Below are 20,694 nucleotides of genomic sequence, written 5' to 3' on the forward strand. Positions count from 1 at the left end.
CACTACAACCCAGGCAGACTGCAGTGAGGAAAGTGTTGCTGTCGTGGCGAACTGGTAGCTGTGTTTCCTGAGGCCAGCCAGAGATCATCAGGGGCTGCAAAAACTACTCAGCTCAGCGTCACCTGTACATGCAAAATTCTTCCTGCCTACTGCCACAATGTCTTCGGTGGAGGAGCTGCGAGAAGAGGTTGTGCGTGAAATGCACACTCTGTCCAAAGATCAACTAGTGTCAATCTGCGAGTTCCTTGGCATTGCAGAGAAAATAGATGTTAGCAGAAAAACACGACTGTCACTGCTAACACACATCCAAATACACATTGAGAGAGAAGGTATAACAGTACTTGAGGATGAAGGAATGTCAGAACTGTTGTTGCTTAATGATAAGATTGCTGAAGTAATGAAAGAGACAATTGTTGAGACTGAACCAAATGCAAATGAAGAGGGTGATTCAGGACACAGAGAGCAACCAAACACTGCAACCTCACTGGTAACAGAGACAGCTAATGCAGTTAACACAGCGGTTGTTTCTCACTCCCAAGGTAATCGCTTTGTCCCTAACTCATCTGTGTCAAGTACCCCCCAACGACCAAGCCCTTACTGGCAGAAAGATTTCAAAATATCAGGCCAGATTGGCGAACCAGGTCAAAAAGATAAACTGACATTTTCCAGTCTTGCTCACCAGATCGAAAATGGACTGAGCAGAGGCTACTCAGAGCTTGACATTGTAGATGCTGTCATCAGAGCTATCTTGCCAGGTCTACAACTACGCAGCTATTTGGAGGGAAAAGCTCAACTCACCCTTCCGACTCTACGCCGCATACTGCGCTCCCATTTCCAGGAGAAGAGCGCCACCGAACTTTATAAACAACTTGCCTCTGAGGTACAGACCCCAAAAGAGACTGCTCAAAGCTTCCTGATGAGAGTTTTAGATCTAAAGCAGAAAGTCTTATTTGCTTCCCAAGAATCTGAGTCAGGACTCAAATACGACCCAGCTTTAGTCCAGCGTATGTGTTTGCACACCATACTCACAGGCTTCCAGAGTGACAGTGTCAGGATAGATATGCAGCCACTCCTGTTAGACTCTAACGGTGTGTTCACACCGAACGCGATGGACGCGAATAGAGCGTCAGGTTTACATGTAAAGTCAATGGAAAGGCGCGATGACGCGCGATTGCGGGTCCCGCGAAAATTCGGAAGCAGATTTGCGTCGCGAAAACGCCAAAACGCGTGAAACGCGCGTCAGTGTAGCGCGTCTGGCGCGTTTGACTCGCGAATAAAACCACGCGCGTGAGTTTTTGTGTTGCATTTTGTGCATACGCGCGTTTCGCGTCTACCGCTCGAGTTGGAAAAATCTGAACTCCAGCGTCAAATCGCGCCGCGACAACCAATCAGGAGCCTGGTGACGTGGCTGTTACCTAGGTCAAAGGGGCAGATCCAGCCAAAGCCTTTCATACTTCAATGGAGGGGAAGGCTAATCAATGCGGTAGCAAACAACTCGGAGCTGTACAACACCAGCTGCTTTCAGTACCGAGACAGGAATAAAAAGGACCGAGCTTGGAGGAAGATATGTGAAGAGATCGGGCAACCTGGTAAGTTCATTCATTTCTCTTTTGAAAGTTTTCACTGACCCGGGGAAGCCGCACAAAAGCTAGCAAGCCACCGCTATTTTCCCACTGACGTACAAATACCGTTCTGCTTTTATGCATGTTGTCATTTAGGAATATATTTTATTGTTTATTAATAAACAGCACACAGTGGTCCCGCTGTTCATCCGTCACTGCTTTGCTTTTTCGCTGATTTTTTATTGCACAGTACAGCATTGCATTCTGCAGCCTGATTGACAAATCTCCTGCGCTTGCCAAATTTATCACGTTTGGTTTTGATAACCATCGCGTCCAATAGAAAAAACAGCACAAAAACACCCATAACTATGAGCCTCATTCGGAAATAGACACCTGCACCGTGAGGGAAAAAGGCGCACGAAAGTGGCGGGCAGATGAAGACAAACCGCGGCATAATAATACTTTTACGTTTTGCAATCTACAAAGGTTTGCACTTTGAGAATCAATTGTGAGAACTGTGACCAGGGGCTAGTTATTCTGAGAACCCCTGCAATAAATGAGGGACCACTGTCTACGATTATTATATCCAACCTGTTAACATTTAATACTGTATTGATAGAACCAACTGATTCTGCAGCAGAGCATCCCCAGTCCCTGAGCTCCTGCTGCTGCACCCACAGATATGTACAGCAAGCACTGATACCTTTTTAGTCGGTGGGATTCCCTTGTGATCACCTTTACTAAATATCTACAACCAATCTGATTATATCCTGTTATTGTTTTTTTTTTTTTTCAATGTTGAAATTAAAATCTAGTAGCAGCCTTCTCATTTCTTTGTGTTTTGTGCTGTTTTACAGGCCCACAGAGGAGGACGGCTCCGAGGCAGATGAGGGACGGGTCCCAGGACGGTCCATCGGCGGTGGAGCTGGCCATCCTGGAGTCCCTGAAGAGGCCACACCAGTCTCCAATGGAGCATTTCCTCCTCAGCCTTGTTCCTGCTCTGGAGAGCAGCTGGTCCTTTTTATTCCTGTCTCTCTGTAAATTCTTATATTTTATATATTTATGTTTAATGTTTTTCTGTTTGAGACTTTTAATATTATTTCAAATAAATGTTTATAATGACTAATGTCTCAGTTCTACTACACAGCAAATGTTGGCACACAACTTGACACATGTAGAATTTATTTCATATTATACTAATGAAAAAATATACTGATACAGTGGGATGCAGAAGTTTGGGCAACCTTGTTAATAGACATTATTTTCCTGTATAAATCGTTGGTTGTTACAATAAAAAATGTCAGTTAAATATCATACAGGAGACACACACAGTGATATTTGAGAAGTGAAAAGAAGTTTACTGGATTTACAGAAAGTGTGCAATAATTGTTTAAACAAAATCAAGCAGGTGCATCAATTTGGGCACCACAAAAAAGAAATGAAATAAATATTTAGTGTATATCAATGTGTGTGTCTCCTATATGATATATGGGGTGCCTTTGTCTGGATGTGCTTCCCATCCAGAGCTGCACAGCACAGAGGAAAGTTCCAGCGCTCCTGGAATCCCTCTGTGATGGACCGCCAGTCTCCAGGTGAAGGCACAGCCATGAAGTCGTCCACTAGACAGTCCCAGATGGACGTCGCTGCCTGGGGGGTGATCTGGCTCACCGTGGACACACCGACTCTGAAACTGAACGCGATGGTCCTGAAGGAGTCCCCGGTGACAAGGAACCTGGACAAAATTGTTCAAAATCAGTATTATGTGTACTGCAGTTACAAAATACATTATTCAAATTCCAAAATACTTTTGTGATGTCAGATTTAAATCACAAAACATGAATCTTACATAAAACCTTTTGTAATTATAAGGATAATTACAAAATGTATATTAGATAATATCTAAAACAGTTGTGTTTTGTTTTAACTTTAACATATTATAATTTGATTGGTAGCAACTTTCACAACTACAGTGAGCCAATCACTCATAATTCCTAAACATGTCAATCAGGTAGGAATGAAGTGAGACATTAATAGAAATAAAGAGTTGTATGTTGACATGTAGCCCTTTCCTTGCTTAAATCATTAATATTTTTGAAAAATTAATCTGTGATAAGACATAGCTTATCAAGATAGAACCATGTAACTAGAGATGAACCAAACTGTTCACAGTTTTATCTAACTCTGTTTTAATAAAGACTGGTGACCCCTGCTATAGAGTCTGACAGCTGCAGGGATTATATACAAATATTCAACTATCCCAGAATTAAACCAGGTCTAAATAAAAAGGAGTGAGTATCACTACAAAGGTTAACTCAGTGGTGCTAATGCTACAGTTTGATATCAGCAAACACCGAGCGCATACATTGATGTGACACCACAGCCATGCTATCATGCAAACACTGATAACAGCATAAATCGAATTAAATCGGGACTTGATGAGACCTTCTGAGTATCACTAGAAATATTATAAAGAGTCGTCTCTGTACCACAGTTTGCTTTCAGTAAACACCGACAGCATTCACTGTTAGCATAGCACATCCATGTTAGCAGTGTATAACTGGATGGATTAGCATATTAGCACAGATATCAATAAAGGACTACCGTATTAAATAGTTTTACTAACCTCAGGCAGACGGACAGGCGCTCTGCAGGTGGGATTGAGCGTCTGTAGTTGGTGTCTAGGCGGGCAATGCTGGGACCGACGAGGGAAAGCAGGTCCTCAAACTGGCCGACGGTGATAGCGCTGGAATCGGCCGTCATCCAGGCGCAGCTCCTGGAGCAAGTGGTGAAACTCACCAAACTGCTCATGCCTCTGGAGGACCTGATGGACCCAGGTACGGCGAGGACGTCTTTTACGCTGCTGCTCTGCTCTCCACAGTACATAGAGAAGGGAGACTCTCTCTTCAAGCGCTAGCTCGATAGCTGCCATCTTGCAAAGATACCGGTCTGGCACAACTCCCTCCCACATTCCTCCCACATTTCCGGTTCACGCGCGTCAAAATATCATATTTTGACGCGCGATGGATTTTTCTTGGACACGCGTTGAGACGCGAATGTACACGCGTCAAATTAGGGGCGTTTGGGGCGTTTTATTCGCGTCCATCGCGTTCGGTGTGAACACACCGTAAGACACCTGATGAACTCCTGTTAGAGAGGTTAAATATGGCTTGTGCCAATGAGGCAGAAAGGAAAAACAAGAAGAGATGTTTAGCATCACAGACTGCTACAAGTGTGAGTGCAGTGCAGGCAGATGATGTGTCACCAGCTAAGAACCCTGTGAAAGAAGTTAAAGCTAAGATACCACCCGAGCTTTTAACTGAGTTAGCGGAGCTTAAGACAGGTGTAGCCTCCCTGAAAGGTCTCAGTGCAGAGATAGCTCAAATTAAAGAGACTCTACAGCAGCCGGTGGCTGGTCCTCAGTCATATGCCCCACCACCAGTTATGCAGTATGATAGGGACCAGCAGTATTATAGCTTCCAGGGCCCCCGTCAAAGGCCACCACCCCCTCAGTATCCTGTACAGCACTACACAGGTAGTCCAGCCCGCCGTGAGAGGAGGTGACCATATAAAGAGAAACATTTAAACCAGCAATGATCACCACCGAGGGACGAGTGTTAACCATGCCCATCATCCACAAGTCCCAACATTGCTCCAACTGTAAACAAGAAAAGTCAGGCATGAGACAGTGTTCAGCATGTAAAAACGCACTTTATTGTTCAAGAACATGCCAGAAACAACACTGGAGACAACATAAGAGACAATGCACTGGCTTAAAGACTAAAAACATCATAAAAGACACCTCACATCCTGGCCACTCCCTGTTCGAACTGTTGCCCTCAGGCAGACGGTACAGGGCAATCAGAGCAAGGACTAATAGACTCAAACACAGCTGTTATCCAACTGCAATAACACATCTGAATACTACAAAAAAAATGTCCATCACGCCACTCTTGTGTTAATCTATGCACGGCCTGAAGCATGTGTGTGGGAATGTATGTGAATGTTTTACTGTTACATCTTATTAGTATTTTAAGTATTCTATCTATTTTATTTATTGAATTTTATTGTTTTATTTATATTTTGATATTGCTAGGGATGATGCAATGATCGGGGACCATTTTTCATTTCGTTGTTCTCGTGACAATGACAATAAAGTTTCTGATTCTGATTCTGATTCTGAAAGAAAATGAGACTGTCCAGGTACCACTGTCGCCAGCTCATGTAAATTCCCCTCACAAAGTCACATCTCTAGTGGGCAGGCAATGTCTGGTTGAGTGTTTCCTGGACGGCCACAGGCTTCAAGCTCTATGGGACTCAGGCTCACAGGTATCAATCATCGATGAGAAGTGGAAAAAGGACTATCTGCCACACACAGAGCTGAGAGATGTAGCAGATATTATGGACACATCCGAACTCACCCTGACCGCAGCAAATGGGACCAACATGCCATATCTTGGGTGCGTTGAGACAACCTTCCAACTTGTTTCTGGAACGGAACAAACTGAGAAATTGACCATCCCCATGTTGGTAATGAAAGGTTTTCAGCTCAAATGCCCTATTATAGGCTACAATGTAATTGAATACATTGTAAATAAGACTGACCAAGCTAAACTGTACAGCACAGTGAGAAAATCATTTCCCAGCCTCAAAAGACACAAGGTGAAAGCTTTTATACAGGCTGTTAGTTCAGATGCAGTTGACGAGTACAAAGTGATGACAAAGAAAGACTGTATTACTGTACCTGAAAAAAGTCACATGCATGTTGAGGGTCGTATAGCAGCAGGGCCATTTAAACAAGACATGGTCATGATATTTGAGCCAGACTTAAACCCCCAGTGGCCAGATAATCTTGAGTTTTTTGATACTTTGGTTAAAGTTAAGAAGGGTACTTTACCCGTCATAACACTAGGTGTCTCTAACCCAACTGACCATGAAATTGTCATTCCAGGCCGTACATTAGTTGGCTCGATTCAGACTATTACAGCTATTTTACCTGCCCAGGTGTTTGAAAAAGCCGCATCTGTAGCTACTGTTAACCAGACAAATACACAAGCCCAGTGTAGCGCTGGTGAAGAGTGGGACCCACCTGTAGATCTTAGCCACCTGGGTGAAGAGCATAGAGTATTAGCGAAACAGATGCTCAGAGAGGAATGCCAGTCTTTCTCTAAAACAGACAATGATATAGGCTGTATTGAAAAACTGAAAATGACCATATCACTCAAAGACTACGAACCAGTCAAACGCACATACCTGTCTGTGCCACGGCCGCTCTACCAAGCGATGAAAAGTTACCTGCATGATTTAATAGCACAAGGCTGGGTCAGGAAGTCAGACTCGTCATACTCCTCACCAGTTGTTTGTGTTAGAAAAAAAGATGGTACTTTAAGACTGTGCATAGACTACAGAGACCTGAATCGGAAAACCCATCCTGATCGCCAGCCCATCCCGGACGTGAGAAAAGTGCTCCAGAGATTGAGAGGCTTTGGTATAAAGCTTAAGCCAAGTAAGTGTGACATGTTTAAGTCTGAGGTGTGCTATTTGGGCAGAATAGTGTCTGCAGAGGGCAGTAAAGTGGATCCTGCAGATTTTGAAGCAGTCGAAGCACTCAAAGGTATAAAACCACAAAATGTTGGTCAACTCAGAAAAATGTTAGGCCTTCTCTCCTACTACAGACAATACATAAGAGACTTCTCCAGAAAAGCAGGTTGTTTGTATGAACTGTTAAAAGCTGACAAAACCCCAGAGAACTCAGACACCACAAAAGGGCCAAGGGCAAGACCAAAGAGAGCCAGTCAAGTTGTGCCCTCCTCAAAACAAATCGTGTGGACTGACCAGCATCAACGTGCGCTTGAGGAACTAATAGACTGTTTGCTCCACCCACCAGTGCTGGGGTTCCCAGATTTCACACAGCCGTTCATCGTACACACAGACGCCTCACACAAAGGGCTAGGCGCAGTGTTGTACCAGAGACAAGATGGTAAGCTGCGAGTTATTGCTTATGGCTCCCGTACTGTAACAGCGTGTGGAATACACCAGGCACAAATACACGCACACGCAGGTATGTACTGCCAATTTCCACATTTATTGATTTGTTTGTTTTGACAGCTGACTCAGTCGCACAGCCTGACAGCTCACGAGCCCAGCTGATCTCCTCGCCGCTCCTCCCCGTCTCACTATAAACACAGCGGAGGGAGACCATCATCAGTACATAAACACCATCAGCTGTTCTTACCGGCCTCGCAGCGCCGCCCTGTTGAGCCTTCTGCTCCACTCCTCCCCGGCAGCTGCGCCCGGGGCCACGCCTCCGCCACACACCCCCACCGCCCGTTCGAGGCCGGGGAGCCGTCCGGCCGAGCCAACTCCCCCCCTCGCGAGCGAGAGAGGAAATCGGCCACCGCCATCTGTGCCCCTGGCCTATGGATCACCTTGAACTTAAAGGGCTGCAATGCCAGATACCACCGGGTGATCCGGGCGTTGGCATCTTTCATGCGGTGGAGCCACTGCAGCGGGGCGTGGTCCGAACAGAGGGTGAATGAGCATCCCAGGAGGTAATAGCGCAGGGAGCCGACTGCCCACCGGATGGCCAGGCACTCCTTCTCCACGGTGCTGTACCGGCGCTCGCGCTCCGCTAGCTTCCGGCTGATGTACAGGACAGGGCGGTCAGCTCCCCTCACCTGCTGAGACAAAACGGCTCCCAGCCCTCTGTCCGAGGCGTCAGTCTGCAGAACAAACGGGAGGGAAAAGTTAGGAGTGTGAAGCAGCGGCTCCCCACAGAGAGAGTTTTTCACTCGCACAAACGCCGCCTGGCACGGCTCCGTCCACTGGACCAGATCCGGGGCACCCTTTCGAGTGAGATCGGTCAGGGGGCTGGTTAGCTGCGCAAACCCCGGCACAAAGCGACGATAGTAACCCGCCAACCCCAAGAACCGTCTCACCTCCTTTTTCGTCCTGGGGCGCGGGCAGGATGCGATAGCCGCCGTCTTCTCCACCTGTGGCCGCACCTGCCCGCCCCCCAGGTGGTACCCCAGATACTGCACCTCCCTCCGTCCAACCGCGCACTTCGTCGGATTGGCCGTGAGCCCCGCCCCCCTCAGGGACTCCAGGACCGCGGCCACCCGCAGCACATGCTCCGCCCAGGTGTCGCTGTGGATGATCACGTCATCCAGGTAGGCGGCAGCATACGCCGCGTGCGGACGCAGTACCCGGTCCATGAGACGCTGGAAAGTGGCCGGGGCCCCGAACAGGCCGAACGGGAGTGTCACGAACTGGTATAAACCGTACGGAGTGGAGAAGGCCGTTTTCTCCCTGTCCTCGGCAGACAAGGGAATCTGCCAATAGCCCTTGGTTAAGTCCAGCGTCGTGAAAAAGCGGGCCGTGCCTAACCGGTCCAGGAGCTCGTCGACCCGAGGCATGGGGTAGGCATCAAAGCGTGACACTTCGTTCACCCTGCGATAGTCGACACAGAACCGTATAGACCCATCCTTCTTCGCCACCAGAACGATGGGGCTACACCAGGCGCTGTGCGACTCTTCTATTACTCCCATCCTCAGCATTTCCGCCAATTCCCTCTGCACGATTTTTCGCTTATGCTCCGGGAGCCTGTAGGGCCGTGAACGCACCGTCACGCCGGGCTGCGTCACAAAATGGTGCTCGATGAGGGACGTCCGGCCGGGCAGGGGGGAGAACACATCCGCAAAGCGCTGTTGCAACGCGACAACGTCCGCTCTCTGGGCCTGTGTGAGATGGTCATCACAAGGGAGGGAGGTGGGAATGATAGAATTTGGCACCTCAGGCCCCAACTCATCTCTCTCCTTCACCAGGCTCACCAGAGAAGCGGTTTCGACCTCTCGCCACTGTTTGAGGAGATTGAGGTGATAAATCTGCGCGGCTCCTCCCCTGTCCGACCGAGCGACCTCATAGTCCACGTCCCCGACACGCCGTGTGACCACAAAGGGACCTTGCCACTTGGCGAGCAACTTCGAGCTGGAAGAAGGGAGTAACACAAGCACTTTATCCCCCGGTGAAAATTGCCTGAGTCTAGCCCCTCTGTTATACAGGCGTTGCTGACGCTGCTGAGCCTGGAGCAAATTCTCCCGTGACAACCTCCCCAAAGTGTGGAGTTTTGCTCTCAGGTCCAACACGTACTGAATCTCATTTTTGGCGGGGCTCGGACCGTCCTCCCAGCTTTCTTTAATCAGGCCGAGCACCCCACGTGGCCTCCTGCCGAACAACAGTTCAAAGGGAGAAAATCCCGTGGAGGCCTGGGGCACCTCCCGCACCGCGAATAACAGAGGGTCTAGCCAGTGATCCCAATTGCGTTCATCCTCGCTAATGAACTTCCGAATCATGGACTTTAAGGTCTTATTCAGCCGCTCCACCAGCCCGTCAGTCTGAGGGTGGTAGACGCTGGTCCGAATAGATTTAATGCCCAGTAATTCGTACAGTTCCCGCAGTGTACGAGACATAAACGACGTGCCCTGGTCAGTCAGTATCTCTTTCGGGATTCCGACTCGGGAGATGACCTGAAACAGTGCCTGCGCCACACTCTTAGCGTTGCGTAATCCACCAGGACTAACACAAAGCGGTAACCGCGTGCACTCCGGTGAAACAGCCCGATGAGGTCCATGCCGATGCGCTCAAACGGGACCTCAATGAGGGGGAGAGGGCGCAGAGGCGCTCTCGGTATGGCCGGCTGGTTAACAAGTTGGCAGTCCGGGCAGGACGCGCACCCAGCGGCGCACATCCGCTCGGATGCCAGGCCAATAAAATCGGCCCGTTATTCGCTGCAGAGTTTTCTCGTAGCCCATATGCCCTGCCATGGGGTTATAGTGGGCCGCCTGGAAAAGCGTTTCCCGGCGGCCCTGCGGCACCTACAACTGGGTGTGTGTTTCCTCAGTCTGAGTGTCACGACTCACTCGATATAATCGGTCATTTAATAAGACGAAACGCGGGTAGGTCTGCGCGGCCCCAGGGCGCACCACGTGACCATCAATAGCCATCACTTGGTCAAAGGCTGAGCGTAGGGTGCCGTCACGAGACTGCTCCAGTGGGAAATCACCCATGGGGGACACTTCCGGGGCCGGCGGGACGTCCCGTGAGGGACCCGCCGGCTCCTCCCCCCCGGAGTCGGTGTCGGACGACCCCGCGTCACCGCTGAATGCCGCGCACACGCTACACCCCGCTTCCGGTCGTGATCGCACTCCCGCGTACTGCCCCAGTAGCTGATGAAACCCCGGCCAATTGGTACCCAGAATCAGGGGGTGCGACAGGCGCGGGCTAACCGCCGCCGTTACCCTATGTGTATGGCCCTTGTATTTTAGCAGCAGCGGCACTATGGGGTACCGGTGCACATCACCATGAACACACCTCACCTCCACCCATTCTGCCTCCAATAATGCCCCGGGGCGAACCAAGCCTTGGTGCACGAGGGTCTGTGTGCAGCCCGTGTCCACCAACGCTTGGTGTATACCCCCTCGAGTCCTTACCGGAATACTGTATGTCCCTCCCGGACCGGGGGAGGGTGCTGGGGCGCCAGCAACGCGGAACACCTGCCCCACTTCCATAAGCGGACAATCCCGGCTGCCCGCACTTCCAACAGTCCGGCCCCGGCGTTTGTGCTGCCCTCCGTGGCTCGGGGGCGGCTCCACTCGGCTCGGTTCCCCTGGACGGCACCATCGCCGCGAAAGGGTTAGTGGGGCTCAGCGCCGGCAGCCGCTCTGCCTGCCCTGGTGCCGGCACTGGGGCCTGTTTGGTTGGCCTCCGTCCGGCGTCCCCGGACTCCCCTGCTCCAGCGGCAAGGTGGTCCTCCGCCAGCGTCACCGCTACCTCCAAGCTTGCGGGCCGGTGGCACCGGACCCATCTCGCCGTCTCCGCTGGCAATCCTTCCGTGAACTGCTCCAGCACCACCTTGTCCACCAGCTTCGTCTCGCCCTCCGATGTTCCCGGCTGCAGCCAGCGCACCGCCGCGTCGCGCAGCTGTCGGGCCCAGGCGAATGGTCGGTCCGTTGTAGCCAGCCGACAGGCCCGGAACCGCTGGCGATGGTCTTCGGCGGTGAGCCCCAGCCTGTCCACCACCGCCCGGCTCACATCCGGGAAGCTGCTCCTTGACGCCGGAGGCAGACTCAGGGCCGCTGTTTGTGCCTCCCCAGACAGCAGGGGGAGCAGCCGCGGAGCCCACTCCTCCCGCGGCCATTGGCAAGCCTCCGGCGTGGCATGGAAGGTCTCCAAAAAAATCTGTGGGTCGTCCCCGTCCCCCATCCGGGGCACCGTCACCGACAGTGGCGAGGGCTTCGGCGTGGCAGCGGCCCCGACCAGCCGCTCCAGAACTTGTGTCTGTCGGTCCGTTTGCTCCCGCAGCGCGGCCAGGTGGGCACGCTGGTCGGCCGCCTGATCCCGGCTCATCGCCGCCATCTCCGCCAGCATCTGCGCCAAGTATTGCAGGGGCTGGGCGGGTGGCGCGGCCTGTGGGTCGGACATTTCCCCACCGGCACTTTCCTGGGTTTCGGCACCACTTGTGGAATACACCAGGCACAAATACACGCACACGCAGGTATGTACTGCCAATTTCCACATTTATTGATTTGTTTGTTTTGACAGCTGACTCAGTCGCACAGCCTGACAGCTCACGAGCCCAGCTGATCTCCTCGCCGCTCCTCCCCGTCTCACTATAAACACAGTGGAGGGAGACCATCATCAGTACATAAACACCATCAGCTGTTCTTACCGGCCTCGCAGCGCCGCCCTGTTGAGCCTTCTGCTCCACTCCTCCCCGGCAGCTGCGCCCGGAGCCACGCCTCCGCCACACAGCGTCTGAAAAAAACTACCACTTCCATGCAGGAAAACTAGAATTTTTAGCATTGAAGTGGGCTATCACTGACAAATTCAGAGACTATTTCTACTATGCCCCAACATTTACTGTCTATAGCGATAACAACCCGCTAACGTACATTCTGTCAGCAGCCAAACTGAATGCCACCACATCAAGATGGGTCGCTGAGCTCGCTGATTTTCACTTCACCATTAAGTACAAACCAGGGAAGGTAAACAGTGATGCAGATGCTCTATCAAGAATGCCACTTGATGTAGAAACCTTAATGAGAGACTGCTCTGAGGAAGTGCCACCGGACACTATTGCAGCTGCTATCCAGGCCATTGAGGTACAGAAAGACACACCTGCCGCATGGACACTGTTAGATTTGTATTGTTGATTGTCATTTATGCTTAGAAATATTTAACCATATATGCTTAGAGGTGTATAATCATTTGTAGATTGAAAGAATGTCTCATCCTAGGAGGTCTGTAACAGCTCTGTGTAGCATGAAGGGGGAGTGCGTTCACTCCCTCTACAGAGTGTTCCGGCGTAGATCACACCTCCTAGGAGAGGTCGTATCTTTTCTTATTGATTTATGGTATAGCAAGCACACATATATCTGTTTAAGTATAAGAGCCTTTTGTTCAGATGGACCGCTAGACTCCTGGCACCAGCTTTGGGGAGTCTTCACAGGGTCACATCTGGACCTCACACACACACACGCACACACACACACACACACACACACACACACACACACACACAGGCAAGGTACTCTTTGTGTGAATGTAGACGTCATATGTTAATGAACCTATGCATATTCATGTAACCTCAATAAAAGAACAGTGGTACGGGAGAACGGACGAGAGCAACTGGGGCCAAGCGAAGGAACGGCGCCTGTCCGGTTCTCTCCCGTGCACGAGAAACATGAAGAACTTTGCCTACTTGTGTCTTGCTTTGCAGTGTAATTATATTGTCCTCAACGTTCCAGCGGATAGGTTCAAGCTACAAACCTATCAGACACTCTCAGCTGCAGCAATGTCAGTCACAGCAGAAGGTGAGCCAGCAGAAGCAACATTCACACCCATACCAAAAGAACAGCTTAATAAAGCGCAAAAGTCTGATCCTGTTATAAGCCCTGTATTACAGTGTAAACAGACAGATTCAAAACCACTGCCCAAAGAGCTAAGAACATTTGACCCTAAGACAAAATGTTTGTTCAGAGAGTGGGGCAAGTTAAGACTAGATAACAATGGCATCTTGTACAGACTCACTTCTGCCCGGAAACAGCTAGCCCTGCCAGATCAGTTCAAAAAGACTGTACTTGAAGAGCTGCACAATAATATGGGCCATCAAGGTGTTGATCGCACAGTGTCTTTGATACGTGAATGCTTCTTTTGGCCACACATGCAGGCAGACATCGAGCATTATGTGACCAACGTTTGTTCCTGTGTAAAGCAGAAAAAGCCCAGCCATGAAACAAGAGCTCCTTTAACAAACATTGTAACTACGCAGCCCTTTGAGCTGGTGTGTATAGACTTTCTCCATCTTGAAAAATGCAAAGGCGGTTATGAATATATTCTAGTGATAACTGACCACTTCACACGTTTTGCCCAAGCCTATGCCACTACCTCAAAGTCAGGCAAAACTGCTGCAAACCTGATATTCAATGACTATGCCCTAAAGTTTGGCTTCCCCTGTCGCATTCACCATGACCAAGGAGGTGAATTTGAAAATCAGCTATTCAGTCAGCTCAAGAAACTGTGTGGCATGGCCGGTTCTAGGACAACACCCTATCACCCAATGGGGAACGGTCAAGTTGAACGTATGAACAGGACATTGTTGCAAATGCTTAGAACGCTAACTGAAACACAAAAGTCAAACTGGAAGGAATCTATCAACAAGCTAATGTATGCATATAATTGCACACGTTGTGAAGTCACTGGCTACTCCCCATTTTACCTACTGTTTGGACGGTCACCCAGGCTACCAGTAGATATGCTCTTTGGACTGTACTCAGAAACAGATTTTAGTGAACACAGAGACTATGTTGAAAAATGGAGAAAGGGCATGGAACAAGCCTACTCTATAGCAAATGAGAATGCAAAGAAAGCTGCTGAAAAGGGAAAAAGACACTACGACACAAAAGTAAGGAGTTCTGTGTTACAACCTGGCGAGAGAGTTCTGGTCAAAAAACTGACACCTAGAGGAGGCCCAGGGAAACTGAGAGACTATTGGGAGGACACTGTTCACACAGTAGTCAGACAAATGGGGCCTGACCTCCCTATCTATGAGGTAAGACCGGAGAGAGGCAGAGGGCGCTCTAGAGTGCTTCACAGAAACTTGCTTATGTCATGTGACCACTTACCTTTTGAAAAAAGATAATCTGAAAAAGATAATCGTACAAGACATGAACAGAAAAAGACTGATAAACCTGTCGCTGTTGTGCCAGACTCTGATGATGAGGGCAGTGTTGATGAATACCGCTGTCATTACGCACCACCTCAACCTGTGTCCCGGCCATCAGAACAAGAACTTCTCACAGCAACGTCTCAGCCCGCAGCTTCAGTCCCTGCTTTTGCCAACCAACACCAGAGCCTCTTGCTGGAGACCATCTGGAGGCGCCTGACCCAGCTGCCGTGGAGACAACTTGTGAGGAGGCAGAGCCTCTTGCTGGAGACATACCTGCCCCTCCTCCACCTGTTGTACTCGAGAGACTTGAGGAGGAGACACCTCAGCGGCCACAGCGAGAGAGACACACGCCAAGACGGATGACGTATGACCAACTGGGCACCCCATCTTGCTACAGTGTTCAGCCAGCACCGCAACTGCTTCCTGTGTACCCGGGCCTGGTTCCATGGTTTCCAGCTGTGCAGTCATACTGCACCCAGCCCATTGGTTTGTATGGACTCCAGCAAATGTAAGTTGACACTTTTCCACTGATGACTTGAGAACTTACAGACTGTCATCAAGAAAAAGACATGAACTTTTCCCCATCTGTGGATTATAACCATAGACAATAGACTTTGTGAAGACTCACATATGGACTGGTTACAGACTTTGTCTTCAGTCACCAGTGATGGACTGTGGTGAAACAGGTGTTAAACCCACAGAATTAAAGACATTGGTTCACTCTACTGTTGATGTCCTGACTACAAGAGAATATAGACTGAAAAGCATCTTGTTGGTATAATGTCGGGACGACATTTTTTGAGTGGGGGAGAGTGTGACAGGTTGAAGGACTACTGTATATAAAACTGTTCAGTTAATACTAATTCATATCTGTTGATATAAGGACGAAAATAATGTAAATATGGTAAGAAAATGGCTAAGAGTTTATTATTTTTCATGTCATATTAATGGCTTTCATGTTAAGAGAACTGCAATCTATACATCAGTGATCGGCTAGTAAGCCTTTTCTGGGATCGATTAGTAGTGTCTCTATTCTCCATTAGGGGGCTTTCGCACGTTCTCCTCACTGCAATAAACTACTGCATGAGAGACGCAAGTCATAATCACTCTCGTGATTCTTTTCCCCCTGTTTTCAGGTAAAAGTGTTTAAAAGTTGATATATTTCCAATGTGTACACTGTTAAGATATTTAAGAGGTAATCCTTCATTGTTTTGTAAGCGTTAGACGCATTACATTACAGTTTTGTGCACATATACGTGGCGGTTTTGAGCTGTGTTTTGTACTGTGTAATGGCCATTAAGATAACTGCAGGAGCTAAAAACGCCGCGATTGTCAGCCATTTTGTCAGGAAACCTGCTTAAGTATATGTATAGTAAGCACTTTAGTATTTCGGTTTATTATTTAGTGTTTTCTTCCACCATGTGACATTTAGCAGTACAGAATGTGAAACGTTCCTGCTCATTTTGACTGCAATAAACTACTGCATGAGAGACGCAAGTCATAATCACTCTCGTGATTCTTTTCCCCCTGTTTTCAGGGGTGTAACATTTACACGCTTACATACACACACGCAGTTACTGTCCCTCCATTTAGAAAGGCAGAGGCGTCACGGTGTAATTATTTTACGTGTAGTTGTTTTTTCCTGTGTAATAATATTCAACATTGCTATCAATACATTTTTCAAAAAATGCCTCTCTGTGCAAAATGGGTTTAAAAACATGAGCAGCTGTAGGATACTGTTAGTCCGTGATTTGAACCGAGGGAACAAATCGTGGCAGGATCAGCCTGATGTTATTTGTATCCCACTGTAACTTTACTGTATAAAGAGCTAACATCTCCAAAAAGTGTTTGTGAACTAAATATCAAGAATGTGGGATACTGTTTGTCTGTGATTTGAACAGCCCAGCGCTGCTCCCGACGAAGGGAAAACCAATCCTGCAGGGGAGACCTACCTTGGCAAAGGGCAGATATGCTTCACCATATTTTCTAGTCTTTGGCTTAGAATGAAGTTGGTTTGGAAACATATTCAGCGATGCTTCATCTCCTGCTTTGTGTTTGTGTGGGCGCCCCGTGCTAGCAGTGTCCAAGCGTTTTTTTTTCCTTTCCCTTTTCATGTCGCGCCACCCCCCCCGCAATGGCTCTGCACCCCCCCTAGGGGCGGGCCCCACACTTTGGGAAGGTCTGAATCAGAGGTGTGGACTCGAGTCACATGACTTGGACTCGAGTCAGACTCGAGTCATTAATTTTATGACTTTAGACTTGACTTGAAAAAATGTTCTAAGACTTGTGACTTGACTTGGACTTTTACACCAATGACTTGGGACTTGAATTGGACTTGAACCGGTTTACTTGAAAAGACTTGATATTTTACCCCAAATATAAAATTTAACACGCATATTATATAGAGATTGAAAATGTGACGTCATTCACGGGTAGAACCGCAAAGGATTCTGGGAACTCGTGGCAAGCGGTACTAGCGCACGCAGGCTTTCAATTAAAATCAGTCACACAGCAATAAAAAGAAACACAAAAATGTCAAGAAGCTGTTGTATTATTAACTGCAATAGCCGGTCGCATGACAGCCACGGGAAGCCGACGGGTAAAGAGATCGGTTGTTATCGGATTACGTCGTTGAAGAGAAATTGTTCAAGCCATGTTTCCGAAGTAACAAAGAGGCGACTGGATTGCAGCCATTCAAAGATCAAATATAACGTCCCAGAACACTCCAGCTCACAGGTTAGTCTGCTCCAAGCATTTACACGAAGGTCAGTCTGCTGTTGTAGTTAATGCGTCATTTTTCTTAACATAATTGGTGATATAGGTTACAAGCAAGTCTGGTGCTGAACAGAAATTGTCGCGCTATGCTCCTTTATTTATTGTGCATAAATAGTGAATTGTCCTGACACAATATTGTGTTTCGCTTCTGTTATTATGGTACATTGACAAAAACATATACTTTTATTCACAGGATAAAACAGTTTTTTGTATCACTAATTGCCCAGTACGATTACAGCATACAATATTATTGTCACTGCTACATTTCTGTGATGCTACCAGAAATTATTTCCACTGCTAATTAATTACCGCTGAGCTCAAAGGTCCTATTAATAAACGGTTAAGGAATGTGTATTTATGACGACGATTTGTGAGACTGGTAAACTTATGATGTGTACGATGGTCTTTCGTTCTACATGGTGCATTTCAAGGTCCTGCACCCATCCGTCGGTAAACTGTACCTGGGCTTGTTGCAGTGACCGGAAGTTACTAAACTTCATGAGTGTATGCACTCACTCCAAGAACCGTATGATTATAAATATGCATATAAATATGCTAAGATGAGATAGCTGACTTCATCTAACTAGCAAATGTTTTCCAGGCTACGTTGGTGATGCAGTTTTTTTTAATGTGTATGATATTTTTGTCATGCGATTTTAAAGCTGGTCCTACAACCGCATCCAAGAATAACATGCAGCTTATCTCAGAACTGTCGGTGAAAATTATTCTTGGAGCTAGGTTTAATTGAGCTGCATTTTAAAGAGGTGCAATTTCACAATTTGTGTATATTTTCTAAGTTCACTATTTTGTCATGTGTTGAGAAAAACACAGATTTAAAAAATTACATGGTCTAATATTTACATTTAGCATAACTGCAACATGCTTTTTTTCGTTTTTTTTTTTTAAAGACTCGAAAGGACTTGAAATTCAAACTTTCAGACTTGTGACTTTACTTGGACTTTTACACCAGTGACTTGAGACTCGACTCTGACTTGCCTGACATTACTTGAGACTTGACTTGAGACTTGAGGATAAAGACTTGAGACTTACTTGAGACTTGCAAAACAATGACTTGGTCCCACCTCTGGTCTGAATTATGGAACATCAGAAACTGATCTGTTACTGGTGTAATTGTTTTTACCATATTGTTATTTTGACATAATCTGTAGTCTGACATCATTCACGGGGACAGTCAACGATGACTTTAAAACATTAATACATGTATGCTACCTTGCTATTAATTCCAAAATGGTAAGCATTAAATGATCTTTGTGTAATCCCACAAACCCATTTTTCGGACATTCTACTAGAAACATACTAAAAATTGTGTCTATACAAAAAGATCTAAACTTCTCATGAACATCCTGGTGAAAGAAAAAAGGATTTGCATTTTCCACTCCATACAAAGCCTATATGCAGGATTACGTGAAGGTATTGAGTTTTAAATTAGGAAGTGTAGATTTGGGTTGCTTGGGGTAATACTGTATAACGGTTTGATTCAGATAATTAGGTGCTCTGTAATAAAAACTGCCAGTGAAACAGACTCAAGAATGGGTATCTCATTGCTAATGTGACCTCCATAGAGGATTGTAACCACCTGCTATGGGACCAGATGATTTCTCTGCAGTCAGTTATCTTGTTGCCTACTGTCTTTGCTCTTTTCTCTTTACTGCTCAAGTCCATGAGTATTTTCTGAAGCATTCTTAAATGTGGAACTCATTCATAAAATCAAACTATGTACACTAAATGAGTAATGAGAATAAAGCTTGTTTTCTTTTTTTTCAGTCTATTAAAATAGGTGTATCAGTCTCTTTTAGACAACATATGTTAGACACCCAAGTCTAAGATATGTTGACTATGATTTAGTACTGTGTGTGTGTGTGTGTGTGTGTGTGTGTGTGTGTGTGTGTGTGTGTGTGTGTGTGTGTGTGTGTGTGTGTGACAATAGTGGTTTATTGATGATAACCCTGATATTTAAAAATAAAATGTGATTATCGTTAATAATGCACATGTAACACCATCATACATAATTGTGTAATTGTTCCCATTATATGCTTGTGTGCAATTCTTATAAAAACTTTGTATATGCACTTTTATATAGAAGTTAATAGACAAGTGCACTTGTATTGTGAGTTTAATAAATTTGCAAAGCATTGTTTTGAATCTGTCATGAATCTCTGGCCATGTGCCAGTTTTTTGCCAATTTTGGTAACTTTTCAGCAAATAAGTTCAGCGCTGAATTTAATAATTTGAATGAATATTTCTCATATTTTGGTGAGAAATAATTTTTATGACTATAAATTATCTCTGTGAATGGTATTCATGAAAACCAAGATCACAATTAAATTATTTCACTGTAAGCATACCTGCAGTGGCACAATTATACAATGAATATTCCTCATCGTGCAGGAAAATTAGGTTTTATTTCATTACTTAGCCACTGGCTTAACTGAGGAGCTCGGCCATCCGGGAGGGGCTCAGAGTAGAGGCGCTGCTCCTCCACATCGAATGGAACCAGTTGAGATGGTTCAGGCATCTGACAAGGATTCCTCCTGGGTGTTTCCTGGGTGAGGAGTTCCAGGCATCTCCCACCGGGAGGAGGCCCCAGGGCAGATCCAGGACACGCTGGACCCCACACTGTATAAGCGGAAGAACGTGGATGGATGGATGGTTTGATTAGCATTAGCACTGCTTCTCAGCTCTATTGTAGCTAACAGTAACACTAACATGCATTCAGCTGATGCATCCTTTTATTCCTTGCAGAACTTTGTGTGAGGCATTCGGGAGAAATTGTAGGCTAGCGTTCTCCACAATGTGACAGTGCCCTAGTAGTTTGTTTATAAATCTCTGCTGAATGACTGAACACTGAACATCTGCCCTGCTAACTGCTAACACAGTCATCATTCTTAATGGAGGTTAAAAAGTAGCTATAGTATTTTTCACAGTTTCATACTTAAGACTAAAGATTATAAACCGGTCAGGAATTAAAGTATATATATATATATTGACTGGTAGCATTAACAGCTAATAAAAGTATTAAGTTGTTAACATTAATTGAGTAGCTGTAGATCAAATTTGTTATGTATTTGCTGTTTCTGCAATAGTCTTTGCTACATTCTATAACTCTGCAGGTTA

General features: G+C 46.9%; 1 protein-coding gene across 1 annotated transcript; it reads right to left on the reverse strand.

The window, feature by feature from the left end:
• Positions 1-2,758: 2,758 nt before the first annotated feature.
• LOC143421350 (uncharacterized) lies at positions 2,759-4,691 on the reverse strand. Its single transcript, XM_076890464.1, has 2 exons — positions 4,186-4,691; positions 2,759-3,294 (listed from the first exon to the last, which is right to left on the reverse strand). The coding sequence occupies exons 1-2, from the start codon at positions 4,443-4,445 to the stop codon at positions 3,024-3,026; spliced, it is 531 nt and encodes a 176-aa protein (XP_076746579.1). The 5' UTR covers positions 4,446-4,691; the 3' UTR covers positions 2,759-3,023.
• Positions 4,692-20,694: the final 16,003 nt, after the last annotated feature.

The sequence above is a fragment of the Maylandia zebra genome, linkage group LG2 (assembly GCF_041146795.1).
Source record: "Maylandia zebra isolate NMK-2024a linkage group LG2, Mzebra_GT3a, whole genome shotgun sequence".
Taxonomy (NCBI): domain Eukaryota; kingdom Metazoa; phylum Chordata; class Actinopteri; order Cichliformes; family Cichlidae; genus Maylandia; species Maylandia zebra.

Coding starts and splice junctions, on each gene's coding strand:
- LOC143421350 (XM_076890464.1), bottom strand. CDS start 4,445: ATGTACTGTGGAGAGCAGAGCAGCAGCGTAAAAGACGTCCTCGCCGTA. Junction 3,295..4,185: donor CGCCTGTCCGTCTGCCTGAG/GTTAGTAAAACT, acceptor AATTTTGTCCAG/GTTCCTTGTCACCGGGGACT.